The sequence below is a fragment of the Macrobrachium nipponense genome, chromosome 2, assembly GCF_015104395.2.
Source record: "Macrobrachium nipponense isolate FS-2020 chromosome 2, ASM1510439v2, whole genome shotgun sequence".
In the NCBI taxonomy this organism is placed as follows: Eukaryota; Metazoa; Arthropoda; class Malacostraca; order Decapoda; family Palaemonidae; genus Macrobrachium; species Macrobrachium nipponense.
In genome coordinates this window covers 22786545-22807014 of record NC_087201.1, presented here as the reverse complement: position 1 = coordinate 22807014, position 20470 = coordinate 22786545, and the positions used below count along the sequence as shown (strand labels likewise).

The 20470-nt window shown below is 38.9% G+C and overlaps 1 protein-coding gene across 1 annotated transcript in view; it reads left to right on the top strand.

The window, feature by feature from the left end:
* Window positions 1-20470, top strand: part of LOC135220482 (dnaJ homolog subfamily C member 9-like) — a 187193-nt gene that overhangs the window by 151106 nt on the left and 15617 nt on the right. Inside the window, exon 5 of the mRNA XM_064257610.1 lies at window positions 18974-19076. Within this exon, the coding sequence (XP_064113680.1) occupies window positions 18974-19076 (103 nt within the window). The remainder of the gene's footprint in view (window positions 1-18973; window positions 19077-20470) is intronic.

The window sequence follows — 20470 nt, the reverse complement described above, 5'->3', positions numbered from 1 at the left end:
GAAGACGCCTCTCTCTCTCTCTCTCTCTCTCTCTCTCTCTCTCTCTCATCTCTCTCTCTCTCTCTCTCTCTCTCTCTCTCTCTCTCTCGTAAGTAGCCATCTTGCTTGGTGAGTCGTACCCGCGTGAAGTCAGATTAATCAACAGATATCACAAGTTTAACATACGACTAGAATTTGAGAAATATCTAGAAGTGTTCGTGAACTATCGGTGATAAGATTAGTGTGAAAATAGTAGGATAAAGCGTCTTCTAAGTTAGTTTATCAAGTGTAATACTATAAATCAGAACAAGATGGCAGTCCAAGTTCAACTGCGGGAAGAGGTGGCGTAATTTGGCGTGTCTAGCAGATTCGCAATACGATGATGGTACAGGAAGGGAACTGGCATTTCTCATCTAGAAATCAGCAACAGTCCTAACCAAAAAGATACAAAAGCATTCATAGATAATATTAGAAGGATATAATCCTTCAAACTGGAACAAATCTAATGAAAACATCTTGAAAATAATTGAAGAAGTTCCAAATAAAATCCAAGTGGTCAAGAGACTCATAAAGAAAATATACATAAACCAACATATTCCGACAAAGAAAATGAATAAGGTGAATCTTGTGAATATCCTAATTGATGCATTAGGAAAAAAGAATGCCAAAAGCATGCAAACTGTGTAAGGTTTGGTATAGCATAGTCAATCCACAAAACCTAATCAGAAAATGGTGCTGCATGCAACATTCCGACCCATCCACAGTGTGCTGAGGTAATACAAGATTTGAGAAAAGATACAAGAATTTTTTGTTCAACATGTCTATCATGGATAGACAATGTTATTAAATCAAGATTGAATGTACAAATAGTTTGAGGATGAAGAAGAAGAGGAAGAGGAAGAAGAAGAAGAAAAAGAAGAAGAGGAAAACGGAAGAGAAGTAAACAAAATGAAATGACAGAAAAAAAATAAGGAAAAACAAAGAACAAGATAAAAAGTATGGATGCAGAGATACTCATTGATACTACATATGAGGCAATAAAGCAGCATACCTACGAAGAAATAAATTACGATATGACAACAGAAAAGCAAATCCCGAAGAGGCCTCTTACCCATACTATACAATGACGGGAAAGAGGAAAAAATAGACAAGACGACAAAATCTGCAACCTTTTGAAAAGAGGGAATTGCAGATTTGGAGAAAGATGTTACTACAAACATCCTAAGATATGTCAAAACTATGAAATATATGGTAAAGTGCATACTTAGATGGATATGGGGATGATTGCAGAGATCTGCATCCAAAAATATGTAAAAACCTAAAAGAAGGAAAAGGATGTAAGTTCGACAAAAAATGCAAATATATGCACCCTGTAGCCATGAATCATAATCAAATAATAACCAACCAAGTAATAAAATCCAAAATAAGAAAGAAACAAATAAAGAGAGAAATCAAGAATATCAGGTAAAAGAGAAAAGCAAACCCACCAATGAGATATGCAGAGGTGTCAGCAAAAAAATTTCAAAGCTCAGCTCGAGCTTCCGGAAAATTCTACTCAAGAGATAATAACTGTATTTATTATGCAAGAGGATATCGCAGAAACGGAGAAATTGCAGATTCAGACACAAAATATGAATTAAATTATGATGAAGGAAGATTCAAATATTATGGAAAAGTTGGATTTTTTAATGTCAGAATTTCTGGAAATGAAAAAAAGAACAACATACCAGAACAGGAAAGAGACATGGGAAAATCCTTATTACTACCGTATTAAATGAAGGAGAAACACGCAAACCATCATAGTGATGAATGCGCAGGGTTTAGTTACGAGTAACTCAAAAAGAAAAATAGAGTACTTAGAAGAACTAACCCAAAATGAAAAGAAAATAGATATAATGAATATAAGTGAAACCTGGTATTCCCAAGAGACTGGGAATGATGATCAAATAAAAAGGGTTCCAAACTTATAGATCAGATAGAAAAAATAGGAATCAAGGGGAACCGCAATATATGGGAAAGACAAAAAACAAGGAAAAATATATGAGAAATATAGTAACTCAGAATGTGAACTAATAGCGGTAGAATTTGAATCTGAAAAATTGATGAACATAGTAATATATAGACCTCCTAATTACTAAAGAGTTTGACTTAATAATTGAAAAATTGGATGATATATGTAGAAATCACAAGGACTGGACTATTCTCCTATCTGGTGACTTCAACTTTCCTTTCGTAGAATGGAAAGAAACGAATAGGAGATTGTGGTTGTACTTATACATATAAAAAGAGAGTAATAGTAGTGCAGAAGATAAGAGGCAATTTGAAAAGCTATTAGATATGCTACTAGAATACAACATTCAACAAATAAATCACCTGCCAACAAGAAAGGAAAATACTTTAGACCTAGTATTTGTGAACGAGATGAATTATGTTAAAGAAATAATAGTTTATAAAGCGAATATTTCAGACCATAATGTCATAGAATTAACAGTTCATTCCAAAGCAAGTGAAATAGAGATAAGCAAGAAATGAAAAAGTGGGAAGGATAGGAAAATACAACTTTCTACAGTAAAAAAATATAAAATGGTCAGAAATTAATGAGATTAAACAAAGATTGGGATAACATTTTCGTAAGTGATGACATAAGGGTAATACGGAGATATTATATAAAAATAGAAAATAGTGGAAAAAAATATATACCGAAGAAGAAAAGTAAAACATCATTCATGCATACCAAGAGACAGAAGGATCTTGTTCCAGAAAATCAGAAAGTGGAAAAAAGGTCTTGCAAAAGAAAAAAGAAAATGCATGGAAAGTTATAGAACTAAAAAGTAAGATAGAAAATGCAGACAAAACGATTATACAATCAAAAGAAAATGAAAAAACGGGACTTGGAAGAAAAAAAACCCTACCCTTTAAATATCAACGCCAAAACCCCAAAGCTATTATACTCATATGCGAAGAAGATGAATAAAAGAAGAATAGAAATAGGCCTCTAAGAATTGAAGGGAGATTAACGAATGAAAAAAACGGAAATTTGCAACATACTGGCAGAACGATATAAGAGAGAATTCACCCCTAGAATAGATAATGAAGATAATGATAATAGAAGTAAGGGATGAAAATAGTGAATATTTAGCTGACATAGATATTAATGAAGCTGATATTGTGCAGGCTATTAATGAAATTAAAATGGAGCTGCTGCAGGGCCTGATGGAATTCCTGCTATTTTGTTAAAGAAAGTAGTTCATTCTATCGCAAAGCCACTTGCAATATTATTAAGACAAAGTAGATGCAGGCAAGATTTATGAGGAGCACAAATTAGCATGTATTACCCCTACTTTCAAAAGTGGATCAAGACTATAGGCAAGGTAAATTTATAGGGGCCCTGTGAGTCTAACAGTACACCAATTAGTTATGAAAGTGTATGAAAGGGTAATGAAGAAAAATATTATGAAAACATTTAATAAAAAATAATTTGTTTAATAAAGGACAACATGGTTTCGTACCCGGAAAAAGTACACAAACCCAACTGTTAGTCCACCGTGAGAACATATTCAAAAATATGAAAAGCGGAAATGAACAGATGTGGTTTATTTAGACTTTGCAAAAGCTTTTGATAAAGTAGACCATAATAATATTAGCGAAGAAAATTAGAAAACACAATATCGTGGATAAAGTAGGAAGATGGTTAAAAGAATTTTTACACAACAGAAAACAGATAGTTTATTGCAAACGACGAGAAATCGGATGAAGTCAGGGGTAATATCCGGTGTGCCGCAAGGTACGGTGTTAGCTGCAATACTGTTTGTTATTATGATTGAAGACATAGACATAATGTGAAGGATTCGGTAGTGAGTAGTTTCGCAGATGACACAAGAATAAGTAGAGAAATTACTTGTGATGAAGATAGGAACGCTCTACAAAGAGACCTTAACAAAGTATATGATTGGGCAGAGGTAAATAGGATGGTATTAACTCTGATAAATTTGAATCAATAAATTATGGAGACAGAGAAAGAAAGCTATATGCATATAAGGGACCTCAATAATGAGACCATCACAAATAAGGAAGCAGTTAAAGACCTTGGTGTGATGATGAATAGGAACATGTTATGCAATGATCAAATAGCAACTCTGTTGGCAAAATGTAAAGCAAAAATGGGAATGTGTTACGGCACTTCAAAACAAAGAAAAGCTGAACACATGATTATGCTTTATAAAACATATGTTCGTAGTCCACTTGAATATTGCAATATGATATGGTACCCACACTATCAAAAGGATATTGCACAAATAGAGAGTGTACAAAGGTCCTTACAGCTAGAATAGAAGAAGTTAAGGACCTAGACTACTGGGAAAGACTACAATTCTTAAAATTATTTAGTCTGAAAGGGAGAAGAAGAAACGCTACATGATAATTCAGGCATGGAAACAGATAGAAGGAATAGCAGAAAATATCATGGAACTAAAAATATCAGAAAGAGCAAGCAGAGGTAGATTAATAGTGCCCAAAACTATACCGGATGCAAAATAAGGAAAGCACACAGGACATTAATCCACTACGCACCAGCATCGATAATGCAGCGTCTATTCAATGCGTTGCCAGCTCATCTGAGGAATATATCAGGAGTGAGCGTAGATGTGTTTAAGAATAAGCTCGACAAATATCTAAACTGCATCCCAGACCATCCAAGATTGGAAGATGCAAAATATACCGGAAGATGTACTAGCAACTCTCTGGTAGACATTAGAGGTGCCTCACACTGAGGGACCTGGGGCAACCCGAACAAGATGTAAGGTCTGTAAGGTAAGGTCAAATTACTGGATAATGTCTCTCTTTGGATACTTGGAATTTGCGTTGTAATCTAACCAGAAACTTCGTTTTGTTATTATTACTGGAAACAAGCAATGATTTTTTCATTATTTGCGCTTTTGGACTGTTATATGTAAACTAGTATGTATTCATTCGCTCGGAAACTAGTTCCGCATATGAGGCGTCACTAAAAAACATAGAAAAATACAACATAAAAAGTGTCGAAAATCATCATCATCTCAAAATTTTTGTTGTAATCTAACCAGAAACTTATTTTTATTAATATACTGTGCTAAACTATAAAGGATTTTTATCATAGTATGCGTTTTTTAAAAGCGTCGTTAACTCGGAGCGTCGGAAGCGTCAGCGTCGTAACCTCGGAACAAGCGTCGTAACCCAGGACGGATTTTTCCATTGAATATTTAAGAAAAAGCGTCGTAACCTCGGAACGTCGTAAGCCGGAACCGTCGTAACCCGGGGACCGCCTGTATATATATGTAATGCCAGTTTGCTTTGCAACAAACTATTTATATGAGCACACCTTAATAGTCTTGAATGAATATTAAACTCTTCATTACCACTTTAAAAGAAGATCTGATGGGTGGGTAACTGCACATTGCACATGCCTTCATGGATCCTGGGTTCCAGGAAGACAAGAACCTTGCTTCTCATTTGTGTAGCATGATGACAGAAAGATCTTGAAACTTAGACTTAGGTTATATGAATGTCATTATTTGAATAGTGCTCAACCCCCGTATTTGCGGATTCCTTTGCGGGTCTTATTCGCAGGAAATTTGTCTATTCGCGGTATTTTTCTATGAGAAATATCCACAAATTACTGTATTTTTGTATCAGTTTCATCATAAGAAGTACTTTTTGAAATAAAACTTAAAAAAAGACAGGTATGAAAATTTTTAGTGAGTTTCTTGAGTTTTAACTAACAAAATAGGCAGTTTTAACATTTTTTTATTGGGCTTCCAAGTATTCGTTGGTTCTATCTATTTGCAGGGGGTCTGGTATGCATCCCCTGAGAATAACGGGGTATGTATATATATATATATATATATATATTTATATATATATATATATATATACATATATATATATATATATATATATATATATATATATATATATATATATATACCAATATATATATATCGATATATATAATATATATATATATATCCATATATATATATATATCATATCTATATATATATATATATATATATATATAATATATATATATATATATATATATATCTATATATATATATATATAATATATATATATATATATATATTTTTATATATACACATATATATAATTTATATATATATATATATATATATATATAATAATAATATATATATATATATATATACATATATATATTTAAATCATGAAATCTTGTACATTTTCCATATTATCATATATTTTCCTGCATGTATGGAAAAATATAACAAGTCTTAAGGAATAAAGACTTCCAAATGTGGAGTTCATCTCTGGCTGATGGCATTTTTGACCCTGTTTGGACCAGTGTTTCAAATTCTCCATTTGTTAGTTGATATTTGGTTCTGATCATGATAAGGCAACAATGATAAAATTTATTTGTGCTGTTTGACGATCTGCTAACTAATTTTTTTTTATCATGTGTAATCTTTCCTTCTAGTGTTTTGCAGAATAAATACTACATTTATGTTTAAAATATGTCCACTTCTTGAGCTTCAGGGGTAAAAATATTGTCACACAATTCTTCAAATTTCCCGAGAAAGTTGTATCTACTAGATATTGTACTAATATCAAAATGAAAGACTGCACACTTCCCCTATTTGAATAAACTGAGATGTTTTTGCCAAAAGTCTTAGTAGCTAATTTTCTTGCACCATAATGTATTAACTTGTTGGGCTGACGAGTTTGACACTGAAATCGCCAAAATCAGAGTTTTATATAAGTAACTTACCAAGTAATTATATAGTTAACAGCTTCTAGTATTGGCAGCAAAAATTTGAGTCAAAATTTCTTTTGTGTCTGTTGTTCCTTTTGATATGATTAATTCCATATTCCAACATTAGGCATGATCTGTTTTCAGTCTGTTACTATCACGTTTATTATTCCACATATACATATGTACACTGGTCTGCTATTTCTATATTAATGTGGCTTAGAGATGTTATTTAATCACTAATAGGAATATGTATCTGCATACGATCTCATAAAAATATTTGCAGCTTTGGTTGCTTTACAAAATGTTAACCTTTGTCTTATATGCTCGGCTGCATATTTTTATGTTCTGGGGTAAGTCATTGATACTAGAAAAGTATTTCAAATTCATGTCGTATTCATAATCCAAGGAGGCATTAGTTCCATTATTGGAGAGAATTTTACAGTGGAACCTTGGTTTTCATAAATAATCCATTCCAGAACGTCTCATGAAGTCTGAAACGTACAAAATCTAAAAGAATAATTTCCATAAGGAACAATGTTTACTAAGTAACAATGAAAAGTTGAGAATTCATGGAATATTTAAAATCCCCAATGCATAGTCTTAATTCTTCGTTATGAATTAGGTCTAAACTTTTGAAATTTTTATCTGAGGCTGAACTGAGTACTAATCTCACTTCCTTAGTCTAGAATAGGCAAAATAGTTGCTTTGTGCAGCAATTTTAAGGGTTGTCTGTCATCTCCCATTTCAGATAGATTTTTTGTTTATACGCGAACAAACCTTCGGTCTTAACAATAGGATAATTTCTAGTGCCTAGCTGGATCCAGTTAAATCGCAGATGAAAGCAAGGAATCTTGTGAGATCTGGCAAAGCGTGCGTATGTTGGGTGAAGAGTGGTCAAGAACCACGCATCTTGGCCACCTCGTCAGTCTTTTCTTAACCGCCTGGGCGAGAGTTGTGGTTGACTTCTCTCGGCCTTTACCCGGTTCATTGCCCGTTTCGATTGTGTTTAGTGTGTGTGTGTGTGTGTGCTGTTATTATGGCTTCTTCTGCTCCTTCTTGGCCTCATCATCGTGTGTGCTCCGGAACTCCAGGTTTTCTGTGTTCTTGTTTTTTAGCTTCGGCTGTGACCGACCCCCACATCACTTGTAGTAGGTGTCGCTCTAATGTTTGTACAATAATGAATCCTTGCACGGAATGCCGTGTGTGACCTGAAGAGCAGTGGAAGTTGTTTTATAGCAAGAGAGAGCATCGTAGGGTTTCTACTTTTCCTTTGTGGGAGGGTTTTTCTTCTCTTCCCGATGCTTCGTCTCCTGCTGCGATCACACCCCATAGTAGTGTTGTGCCTTTGTCCCCTTCCTTTTCTTCCACTGATTTGTCTTTGGAAGTATTGGGAGGCCCTCAGGTTGATTTTTGTAATGTCGCCCCTTCTTCTTCAGGAGGGAGGAGGCTTTTTCATCATTGCCTTTTATTGCAGAGTCGGAGGCGTCCAAGATGGCGGTGCTTTGGAAGACGCTTGGGGTACGGGGTTCTCCGTCCTTGGAGGGTTTCCTGGCGCACTTCGTGGATGCTTGCTACCGCCCTCCTCATGTTGTCCAGGCCCTCCTCCTGGCCTCATCATCGTGGGTATCCGAGGTCAGCAATTTTGTATTGCTCCGCCAGTGACAGTTGCTGCTTCTTCGAGTCAGAGGAAAGCCGTGGCATCAGCCCCTCTAGTGACGTCATGAGGTCAGTAATTTTGTATCCCTCCACCAGTGGCATCTGCTTCCCGTTCCGATCGAGGGGAAGCTGTGACGTCATCGCCGCTTTTGACGTCACTTCCATTGATGACGTTACTCCCAGTTGTCTCCTATGCGCCCCCCTCACTCGGCTGTGTCATTATCGTTTGCTGCCGTGACGTCATCTCTGCCATCCAGTTCGCTGCATCTCCCTTCCACGTCGTCGGAGTCTTCTCTTTCTGATCTGTCTGAGGCTTTATGCCAGGTGGTTCTTATGAGATTGGACTCTGTTTTAGAAGATAAGTTGGCTGCCATGTCGGCTGGGAGGACTGGAAGCAAGCATGTTGCATTGCCCCGCCTCCTGCGAAGAGATTGTGTAAGGAGACAGTGCTGTCTTCCTCTCCTTCTCCCCCATCTCTGTCATCTCTGCCCTTTCTTCACCTGCAAGTGAGGAGCAACACGCCCATGTTCCTGAGAGTGTTGGTGTTTCTGAGAGTGTTAGTGTATCTTCCCATGTGCGATCTGCAGTGGCTGCTTCGTCCTCTGCATCGAGTCGCGAGTGTGTTGCAAGCTCCCCTGTCCGTGCACATGTTGCAGGCGCTCCCACTTCTTCTCCAGGGCCTATTCATTGCCGTAAGGATCTCAAGGCGCCTTTCAAGAGGTTGAAGGTTGTGAGCACGGAGGTGGTGCAGCAGGAGTGTTTGCCTGCCCCTCTCCCTGATACTTCCAGGAGTTCAACTCTGAGGGATTCGCATTCGATCTGGAGTGTTCAGGATTCCTCTCCAACTCACATTTGTACGTCTGCCATGCCCGTGCCCGTTCGTGGCCATGTTAAAGAGTCATGTGTTGAGAGAGTGCATAATGATGTTCCTGGTGTTGTGGTTGGTTCGTCATTGGTTCGTCACGGGAGTCGGCGCTTGGATCCAGTCCAGACAGGTTAGTTGGTGTTTCGGGCTGTTTGGTTGCTGGTTCTTCCGTTAATTTAAATGAGGAAGGTGCTTTAGATGAGCCTGCACACCCTTTTTGTCGTCGGTCTCTGTTGCTGGAGCAGGAGGAGGGAGCCACGCAAGAGTTTTTGTCTTCCTTTTCAGAAGTTGTCGATCTCATTCGTGGATTCGACAATTTGGAGAGTAGGACTCAGGCTCGGTCGTCTTACACTCCTTCCTGCTTGGAAGCTTTGCTGGGAGCTACGCAGGATCCCAAGTCATCGTTTCAACTTCCCTTGTCGGGGCACATAAGGTTAATGCCTCTGTTTCAGATCGAGACGGTTCGCTTCACTCTAGGGGCTCTGCCAAGCTGCTACCCCCCTTCTCATGAGGCATAGGAAGTACTATGCTACGAACTGCCTTTTCGATGTCGTGTCATCTTAACTCGGACGTCATTCATCTGAAGCAGGGATTGACTATGGAACAGGTGAGGTCAGTGGCTCCATCCTTGTCTCCACAGGATGCCTCAGCGTTGGAATCTATGGCAGCCTCCATGTTGCAGACGGTTTCTTGGCTGGACTTCTGGTCTATGGTCATTGCCAAGATAGCTTCTGACAGGTCCCCAGAACGGTTGGTGAGTGCGTCCTCTCTTGCCAGTTTGTTGCTGTCTGGAGGCAAGGCGTTTTCGTATGTGGCTCACCTCAGTGTTAATTTATGGGCTAACCTCCCGATTAGAAGAGACGCGGCTTTATCCAGGATGGAAAAATCAATTGACCCTGAGTCCTTGCTGCCATTTAGGAATGGGGATCTGTTGGAGTCTCAATTTCTGTTCCCTCAGACCGAGCTGGGGGATGCGATAGACCGGCGCCAGGCTGACACCAAGGACAGATTAGTGCACCAGGCTGTGTCTAAGTTGGAGTCTCGTCCTCGGAGACGTCTGGCTCCTCCTCCTCCCCCTGCCTAGCAGCAGTCATGAAGATCGTCGCCTTGTAGGCCGTCGAGGAGTTCGGTTTCGTTAGGGCCTCCCCGTTTGTCCCAGCCTAAGTCAGAGGACCAACGTCTGTTTTGCTCCTGTTCCTTTAAGCTGAGAAGGGGCCCCAGGGGCAGAGGTAGGTTAGGCGCCTCTCCCTCTCCTGTGCCATGGGTGTGGGGGTGCCTGGCAAGCCATTGGGCCAAATGGCCGAGAAGTGGGTGGTAGATGTCCTTCATGTGGGGTACCTACTGCCATTCGACTTCTCTCCTCCTCTCTCGGACAAGCCGCAGCTCAGGAGGGCATATCTTCCAGATTCTCTGAGGTTCTTGGCTCTTCAGGCGGAAGTGCAGAAGATGCTGGACCAGGATGCGTTAGAGGAAGTGGTGCGTCCGTCTCCGGGGTTTTACAGTCACATCTTGGTGCCCAAGGCTGGAGGTTGGAGACATGTGATCGACTTATCCACCTTGAATCACATCATCGGGAAAACATGGTTCAAGATGGAGACCCCATGTTCACTGTTGGCAGCTGTGAGGGAAGGCAACTTCATGCTGTCGATAGACTTGAGGGACGCATACTTCCAGATCCCTATTCATCCGACGTCCAGGAAGTTCCTTCGCTTCTCTCCCGAGGACAAGGACTTTGAGTTCAAAGTCCTGTGCTTTGGGCTGACCACACCCCCTCAAGTGTTCACAAGGGTCTTCTCTCTTGTATCAAGTTGGGCCCATATGCTCAGGGGATCCGTTTGCTAAGGTACCTCAACGATTGGTTGGTCTTGGCAGGTTCCAGGGAAAAGCTGCTGCAGGACAGAGATTGTCTGCTTCAGTTCTGTCTGGAACGGGGCATTGTGGTTAACCAGGAAAAGTCAAACCTCATACCCAGTCAAAGGATTCTCTGCCTGGGCATGGTCACTGGTACGGCGGTTGCAAGAGTTTTCCTGTCGGATCAGAGGTTGGAGAAGTTGCGAGTGGTGGCGGGCGACTTGCTGTTGGAACCACATCAGTCACCTCATCAGTGGCAGGTTCTGGGAGTTTTGTCTTCCCTGGATAAGCTGGTCCCTCATGGGTGCCTTCATCTTCGGTCTTTACATTGGAGACTGGGGGAATTCTGGTCTCCGGCAGGGGACTCACCCCGTTGAAGGTTCCTCTGTCTGGAAGAGAGAGAAGACCTTTGTTGGTGGTTGGACAACCAAAATCTTTTGAAGGGTATCCCTCTGAGTTCTCTCCCATCCGACTTCCTTGTTTTCAGACGCCTCCCTCCCAGGTTGGGGGGGGGGGGCTCATTTAGGCAGCCTTGTTGCCTCAGGCGTTTGGAGTTTGGAGGACGAACAGCAGCATATCAATGTCTTGGAGTTGAAGGCAGCCTTCCTGGGTCTGAAGGAGTTTTGGGAGAAGGTAGAGGGTCATAATGTCATTCTCATGTCGGACAGCACCACGGTGCTCGCCTATGTGAACAAGCAGGGAGGCCTGGTTTTACGTCAACTTCACGCCCTACCATCGAGGTTCATCAGTGGGCGGTCAGCAATTCGGTAGAGCTCTCAGCAAGGTATATCCCAGGTAAATGGATCCTAGGCACAGAGTGGTCCCTTCATCAAGTAGTAGTAGACAAGCTCTTCCAGGTTTGGGGGAGACCCATGCTGGACCCTTTTACGACTCTGTTCAACAAGAAACTGGAGATATTCTGTTCAGTGGTTCCAGATCCTTTAGCGTTAGCGGAGGATGCGTTCCAACATCCCTGGGACAACCTGGAGGTGTATGCCTTCCCTCCGTATTGTTTGATCCGTCAAGTTCTGAATAGGCTGATGAGTTCACAGGGTCTCAGGATGACTTTGTTAGCCCCTCTGTGGTCTCAGGCAGAATGGTTTCCAGATCTGCTGTTGTTGTCGGAGGTTCCGAGGGAAATTCTCCCTTGGCGGCATCTCCTGTGTCAGCAGCATGCGGAAAGATTCCACCAGTCAGTAGAATCCTTGTCTCTTCATGGTTGGAGGCTATCAAGTATCTCCTCCGAGCGAGAGGAATAACAGGGCATATGTCCAGCAGTCTCAGAAGGTCGACCTCTGCGGTTTATCAAGGTAAATGGGCGATCTACTGTGATTGGTGTCGTAAACGAGGTTTTTCTCCACTCGCAACCTCTATTCAGCGAATAGCAGACTTTTTAACCTTCCTCAGAGATGAGAAATTTTGGTCCGTTTCTGCCATTAGAGGCTATAGGGCAGCCCTGAGTTTAGTGTTACACCTTGAGGGTATTGACATCTCATCCTGGGAACTTTCCTTGCTAGTGAAGGGGTTTGAGGAATCGAGTTCTCCTAGGAAGCTCAAGCCTCTTGACGTGGGATGTTTCCTAGGTTCTCAAGAGCTTCACTAAGGTCCATATGAGCCTTTGCATCGCTCATCTGACAGGAACTTGACACTCAAGACGGTTTTCCTCCTGGCCTTGGCATCTTCAAAGAGGGTAGGAGAGCTCCATGGTCTGAGCTATGACGTGAAGCACACCAGGGGTTGGGGGTTGGTGTCCTTTGAATTTGTCTCGGAATTTGTGGCCAAGACCCAAAATCCCTTTGTGCATGATAGATTCACTTCATTTTCCATTCCATCACTGAATGACTTGGTAGGAGGTGATGCTTAAGAGCTTTTGTTGTGTCCTGTCCAGAACTCTGTATTGCTACCTTAAAAGGACACGGCACCTTAGGCCAGGCTGCCGCAGACTTTATGGTTGCAAAGGACATACAAAGAAAGAGGTGTCTAAGAATACTATCTTTTTGGATACGGGAAGCCATCAGACAAGCATACTTGACTCTTGATGATTCCGCCACCATGTCTGTGCAGGCTAGCATAGAGTGCTGAGTGCTGGTACTTGGTTACGCCAGTCCACGTTCACCACTTTCTATCTTAATGATGTTGCCCACAGATCTACGGACATGTTTTCCCAGGGTCCTTTGGTGGCTGCCCAACAGGTTGTGTAACTCATAGTTACCCTTAACAGGACACTTTTGTATTTTACCGAAGATGATTGTGTGGATGAGAGAATGAGTGAGTTGGCTGGTCTCTTTCTTTCTCTCGTACCTTTCCTTCTTCCTTCGGGCGGGCTAAGGAATAGACTCGCCATTCGCTTGGCTAGTCTGATACAGGTAAGTAAGGTAGTCATACTGATAGTGTGGTCGCTTGGTATACAAATAACCAACCCTCTGTTCGGTAGCATATGCTCCACTCCTTTGCAAGGGGGAGCTGGGAGTGGTAACAAACCCTGGTGTGTTGGTTTACTATTGGACAGTCAAAGTTTCTCTTTGGTTCCCTATACAATGATTCTCCCATATATCAGTGTACTTCACTTAGTGTCTGGGTGGTTAGATATAAATTTATCTAGCTTCTCACAGGCTTCAGTCCATCTCTGGAAGTTATTTCTTCTGGAGCTGGACTGGTGGGTAGGCCCCCAGCCGGTTTAGGATGTCTTGTTCCTCCCTCCAATTATGAGTCTATCCTATTGTTAAGACTGAAGGTTTGTTCGCGTATGAATAAATGACAAATTTTCTAAGACAAATTGTATTTTTCATAGCTACAAACCTGAGATCTTAACATTGTACTGCCCACCTCTAGCCACCCCACTGTTTGCTAAGACATCCTGAGTTGGGAAAGACTGACGCGGTGGCGTAGATGCGTGGTCTTTGAAGGACCACTCTTCACCTGATATATGCATGTGTTGCCAGATCTCACAAGATTCCTTGCTTTTATCTGCGATTTAACCAGATCCAGCTAAACGCTAGAAGTGATCCTATTGTTAAGACCTCAGGTTTGTAACTATGAAAATACAAATTGTCTTAGAAAATTTTTCATTTTTTTCAAACTGATCAGGTATTGCAATTATGGGCTCTCTAGTTGAAGTGTTTGTGTCAAACTTTAAGCCAAAGAACTTGTTTGTTTGATTTATAGGCATGTGACTATCTATAATCTTTAAAGTAGCTTCTGTATTTTTTTTCTTTTTTCCATTTTTATAGACCAACTGCTGCAGAATGGAAAACTACTGATGTGACTGTTTTTACTATAGCCTTAATGATGTTACTATCGGCATATCTTATGTTTGATTTATTGCTGTATAGTACATATAGTATAGCAAAATTGTCCATGTAAATACTATTTTTGAACCCAAAATGGTAACTGACTAATGTTGATAAAAATAACTAACAGTAGAAGTGGATAATACATGAATCCTGTGCCTGGTAGAATAGGAAAAGATGAAATAATTTACTTTGCATTTTTATAACATAAAGATTACAGGTATGAAACATTTAAAGAATAATATTCTCCTTAAATTTTAAGGGAAAAAATTATTCTTTAGTATGCCATTCTCTGAAACATAGAGCCAGTAGAGCAGTGAATGGTTTCATTCCATTCACATTTTTATCATACCCCTTTAGTACACATGATATTGTAGGCAAGCTTTTTATAAATTCACTTAGTAACTGGTTGGCTAATGTATTCATTACTGTTACAATGTGCTTCATGATTTATTCATAAAAAAACTTCTAAATAGAAACTCAACAGGGTTTCCCGTAACCTGAACAATAAATTTTACACCTTAGGTTGAACGAAAAGTAAAGGAACTCCACTCATCAGTTACCGTCCAGTCATTTCCAAATGTGAGGCTTAAATCTAAATAATGATTTTCTTCAGAATCAGATAAATCTTATTCAGTCTATGTTACAGGGTTCTGAGCTGCTACTCTTAGTCTTGTAATCATCAGTCTCTACATTGAGTAGTGGTAATATTTCTTCAGGATGAAAGATATTTCCTTTGCTTTGGAATGTTTATTATGGGGGATAAATGGAATCAAAACAAATTGAAATCAGTCTTTTACCAATGAAATCCTGAGCGTAACAGGATGCGAGAGGTAGATTTCCTCTGTCAGACAGTCTTTTGGTGACAAAAAAAGTTGCCATACACCTGAAATTTAGCTCACAGTGCTACCAAATAATGTTCTTACAATTTGCGTAAAAGTCAATTCTATTTCTGAGCTTGATCAGTGCAGCACCAACCATGAAAGAGGGAAACTTGTTACTCTGTTGAAGGCAGTGTGATATGCGATGCAGGTGATCATGATATGCTGTCAATTACACTTAACAGGTCTAAGTGTTATCTACAGACTTTTGAATTATGGATGCTTAAAGAATAGCCTATGTACAAGCTTGCAGTTGTGAACACCTTCGTTTGATCATCGAATTTATGACTGCAAATTACAATTCCATGTTTAATAGCACCTAATTCTTGGGGTTTTATTGAGGAACTCATCTCTGTCTTGAAAATGAATTTATTATAAAACTAAGGTATTTAAGTTTTTTTCATTACAACTCACTATTTAGATTACAGGCAGTTCCCCAGTTATTGACGGCCTTGGTTATCAGCGAACCAGTTTAAAGGCACTTGTCTAGTGACAACGATAACTAGATTGTTGGCGCTAATATGCGCCGATTCCCACTTAACAATGGTGCCGATAACTGGGGAATGGTGCTATTATGCTTGCTAATATTTCTGATTCCTCACGGCTATAGCATAGACCAAGGTATATAGAATGGGTCAGGTAGAGTCATTTGTGGCGGGTTGCGGCTTATCCTCCCAAGAGCTGCACCTCCTGGAGGACAGGTCAGGGCGAGAAGTCACTCAGCTACTGTTTCATTCAGATGTAGATCACAGGTCACTTCAGTCATCTCTGCAGTGATTTAGTTTTAGTTTTAAATTCTTTGAATGCAACCATAGTTTTGATTTTTTATATAATCTAGATTATCATTTAAATAATGCCAAACAACTGCGCCATGTTTGGTTGGTATTCAAATAGAAAAATGGAGGTATCCCTTTTCCGATTCCCTCGTAATGAGGAAACAAGACGGAAATGGGTTCATCGTTGTAAGAGAAAGTACAACTAACCCCACTACTCATCGTATATGCAGTAAACATTTTGAAGAAAGTGCTTATAAAAGAGACCTGCAGCATAAATGTAACATATAAATGTAACAGGTACGCAACATATGAATGTGAGGAAAGCAGTGCAGCTTCTTTTGGAAAACATCTGAAGCTTTAGATTTCATGGAAGTCAGGGACTTTTGAAGAGTATGTTGTGGGAAAGTACAAGGGACTTTATAGAGCTTGCTCACTCCTGGTTTGTTGTGTTCAATTCAACGGTACCTTATGACAGAACAAAACTCTAGGCATGCTTATGGGATAAACTTACAATGGAGAAAATGCACTCAAACCAGGCAATAGAGAATTTACGACTTGGCATGCCATATTGAAAATTGTGTATCCTTGCCTTTGAAAGTGATTTTTTTTATTTTTTCAGATTTTGGATGTTTTTGAGGATGAGAGCTCTGAATGGCCAAATTATGTAGAGTAGGCAAAAAAAGAAAAAAAAAAGCGTAAATTAACTAAATTATGCCGTGACAATTCTAAAATTTTTTTTTTTTCTCATTTTTGTTAAGTATTTTTCATTTCTATTATGAAGCCAGATGCTGTTTCCTGTTATCTATGTATGTTTATGTTACTTTATTAAATAATGTATTATAAATAAGCCTTTGTAAATAACTGTGAGGTCAAATATTAATCTAAGGCTTCTATTATATATTAGAAAGCCAAACATTATCAATCCACGATTTTGTATGTGAACAGTGATCTATTTGAATTCAAAAGAATACCAAACGTATAGAAGATAACAGAGTGAAAAGGACATATGACACTTACAGGCCTAATTCCCAATACCTGTCCTCCAGGCCTATCACGAAAATACCCCACAACTACCCCCGCGACCAAAGTGACTGTACCTCTCTCCCTTATTCTATATACCTTGGCATAGACCACATGAGAGGTAAGGCCCTTGTCTGCCTGAAATCCAGTATCCACGAGACATCCAAAATTAGTGTTATTTTGGAACTCTTGGTGTGTATAAGCAGGAGTAAAATGGTAGTTTATAATATGAAAAAAACATGGAAATACAAGTGGCCATTGAACAGTTGAGAATAATCTCTCAAAAGTACATATTTTGAAAATTGGATCCTTGTAATTCATAACTCTTGTTATGACTCTCAGAGAGCAGGATGCATTCAAGCGTTGTTAGCTATGAAAATATACTGCAGATTCAGTTATTCGTGGAATTTTCGGCAACGCATTTTTTCAATGAATTGCGGAATTCAGTGATTCGCAGACTTTTCCGTTGGAAAAAATGGACTGATTACTGTATTTTCATGTTATTTTGGTGACTTATACATTTTTTATCATAAATGTATTTAGTCACAAAAAAGGGATTTTGACGTAGGAAAAATCTATTTCTGGGCGAGGAAGCCGTGTCGCCCAGTGAAATACGTTCCTTTAGTGCTATTTCTAAGGTAAATTATTGCTAAAATACCAGAGAACTGCTAAATTGGACATGCCAGAATATTCTGACTCGCTCACCCTTCCTAAAAGGGTGTCGGTATGAATCTGGGGCGAGTGCAAAACACTACCAAAAAACAGGCAGTTTTAAGCCTCTTTTTAGAGGGTACGTAATTGGTGTAATAGCTATGAAAATGCACAGTTATAATAATTTTTTAGAGGGCTTCCAATATATCGCGGATTTTCGGTAATCACTGGGGGTTGTGGTACCTAACCCCCGCGAATACAGGGCCGTTCCACTGTATTGCTAAAGCAATCTGGGAGAGACGGACAGCACTTTTAACTATCAAGATATAGCCATCACAGGAGACAGAAATGGTTCTTACAAAGTATTGGAAAGTAGATTGATTAACTAAGAAGGCAAAGTTAGATGAAGATAGGGCTGGATCTAATGAAAAAGAAAATCCAAAAACACATTTACACACGTAAGCATTAGAAAACCACCCAAAAGTATAATGGAGCCTTTGAAGGGTGAGTAGTGCGCCAGTATTCATCAAGGGTTCTAAGGATGAACTAGTTATAGCTGTTGATTGAACCAGGGAACTACATTCCTACTGCATACATGCCAATCACCCTGACTTCAGTTCCCAGGAAGATACTTGAATCTATCTTAATACTTTTATGTAATTAGATATATACTTAGAAATGAATCTATCGTAATACTTGTTTGTAATTAGATGTATACTTAGAAGTCAAAATCTGGGCAAAATTTTTTTACTCTCTCTCTCTCTCTCTCTCTCTCTCTCTCTCTCTCTCTCTCTCTCTCTCTCTCAATGATATTTAATATCTTATTCACTTTTGATGGTGCCATAATATCAAGAAATAGTTGCTGCAATTTTATTAAACAAAATGCTGTACTGCATATTAATTTTTGTTGCTGTACGCTGTGTATTTGGTAATTAAGATTACAAGATTTATTTTTTATTTTTTTTATTTTAGATTCTGAAGTATGGAACCACTAACTAAATATTTTATTCTTTAGTAGAAATATCAGTTGGTCATGTCATTTCTCATTTTAGCTCTTATTTGATCAAAATTGAACATTTTTCTTGAAAAGTCAAAGATTACTGCTAAGGACTTAGAGAAAATGGAAGCAGGAAATTCTGTCTGAAAGTACTAAAGTTTTATTAATTGGGAATGGGATGATTGTATTTTATCTGGATTTTGATATGTTCAACTTGAAGTTTTGTCTTCTTCTTCGTAGGTTCCGTGGGATAATCGAGGAATGGATCGAGAAAGAAGAAGTCCCTGATTTCCCAAATTTTAGCGAAGAAGATAAAAAGAAGAAAAATGCAAGGAAGCGCAAGGTAAACACATGTATAGTTTTATGCTCTGAAACTTCTTTAGGTATAGTTACCATTTCTAAATTATTTTCATAAGTCTTTTGTAACATGTTTAATTTTTTTTTTATAAGATTCCTTTGTTGCTCATTATCAGAGATCTTTCCCAAACAGTATTTAAATATTGCCGTATTGTGCTATGTGCATTGAACTGTGAACATCTTGGGGTTAAAGGATATACTGAAGGATCTATCTCTTCTCTCTCTGGGAAAGTCTCTCTTTAACCAACTGGTATTAACACATTTATCCATCAATAAATATTCACTAATTAGCATATTTTGATGTTATTTTCATGACTACTTTATTATGATACAAAAAATTTCAAATATTAACACTGATTAGTGCCATATCAAGTTTAATAAGATAAAATTATATTTGAATAAAAATAATCATTCTCTCTCTCTCTTTGTTTTGTATAATAATTAAATGATTTACCTAATTCATAATAAGTACTAATTTTCAAATAATAATAGCAATACACTGTTATTCAAATATTTATGCATTTCCGTAGTAAGTTATTTAGAAAAATTATAGAACAGAATTTTCCGTCTTTTGCCATTAAGTTGTGAAGGAGGAGAGAAGGTGGGCTAGTCAGAAATGTCACATTACTTGACAAAAAGTGACCACGGTTCCATCACCTGATCATCTCATCTCTATTTCTTCCTTCTTTTATCTCTCTCTCTCTCTCTCTCTCTCTCTCTCTCTCTCTCTCTCTCTCTCTCTCTCTCTCTCTCTCTCTCTTTCTCTCTCTGCCGCTCTGGAAAAGATATACTATGTATATGGTGGAGGGGAAGAAGTGTTGCCTATAGAGGTTCATTTCAACCTTTCGATATCATACATATTCTCTAAGAAATAATACATAAATAATTTAACTCTTGATGATTAAATATATGATGTTGCCTATTCAATGGTTCTCTCTCTCTCTCTCTCTCTCTCTGAGGGACCTGGGGTAACCCGAACGAGCTGTAGGTCCGTAAGGTAGTGTCTCTCTCTCTCTCTCTCTCTCTCTCTCTCTCTCTCATTGACTGTACGTATATATTGCTAATGGTAAAATGTTTTAACGTGACTTTGAAATGATATTAATATTATTTCAAAGATTAATACAGTAGTAGAATAATAATTCAAGGTATATATTTGATGTAGGATGATACTTTAAATATATATTTGGTATTTAAACTTTCAAGATAGGCAGTTATAAGCATTTTTAGAGGGGGTTCTATGTATTCGCAGACTCTAGGCATTTAGGGGGGGTGTCTGGTATGCATCCCCCACAAATACGATGGGGTTCATTGTACTAGATCCTTCTACACCCAAAATGACAGCTCAGGGTATTAGGTTAGATTTAATGCAATCAGAAATGG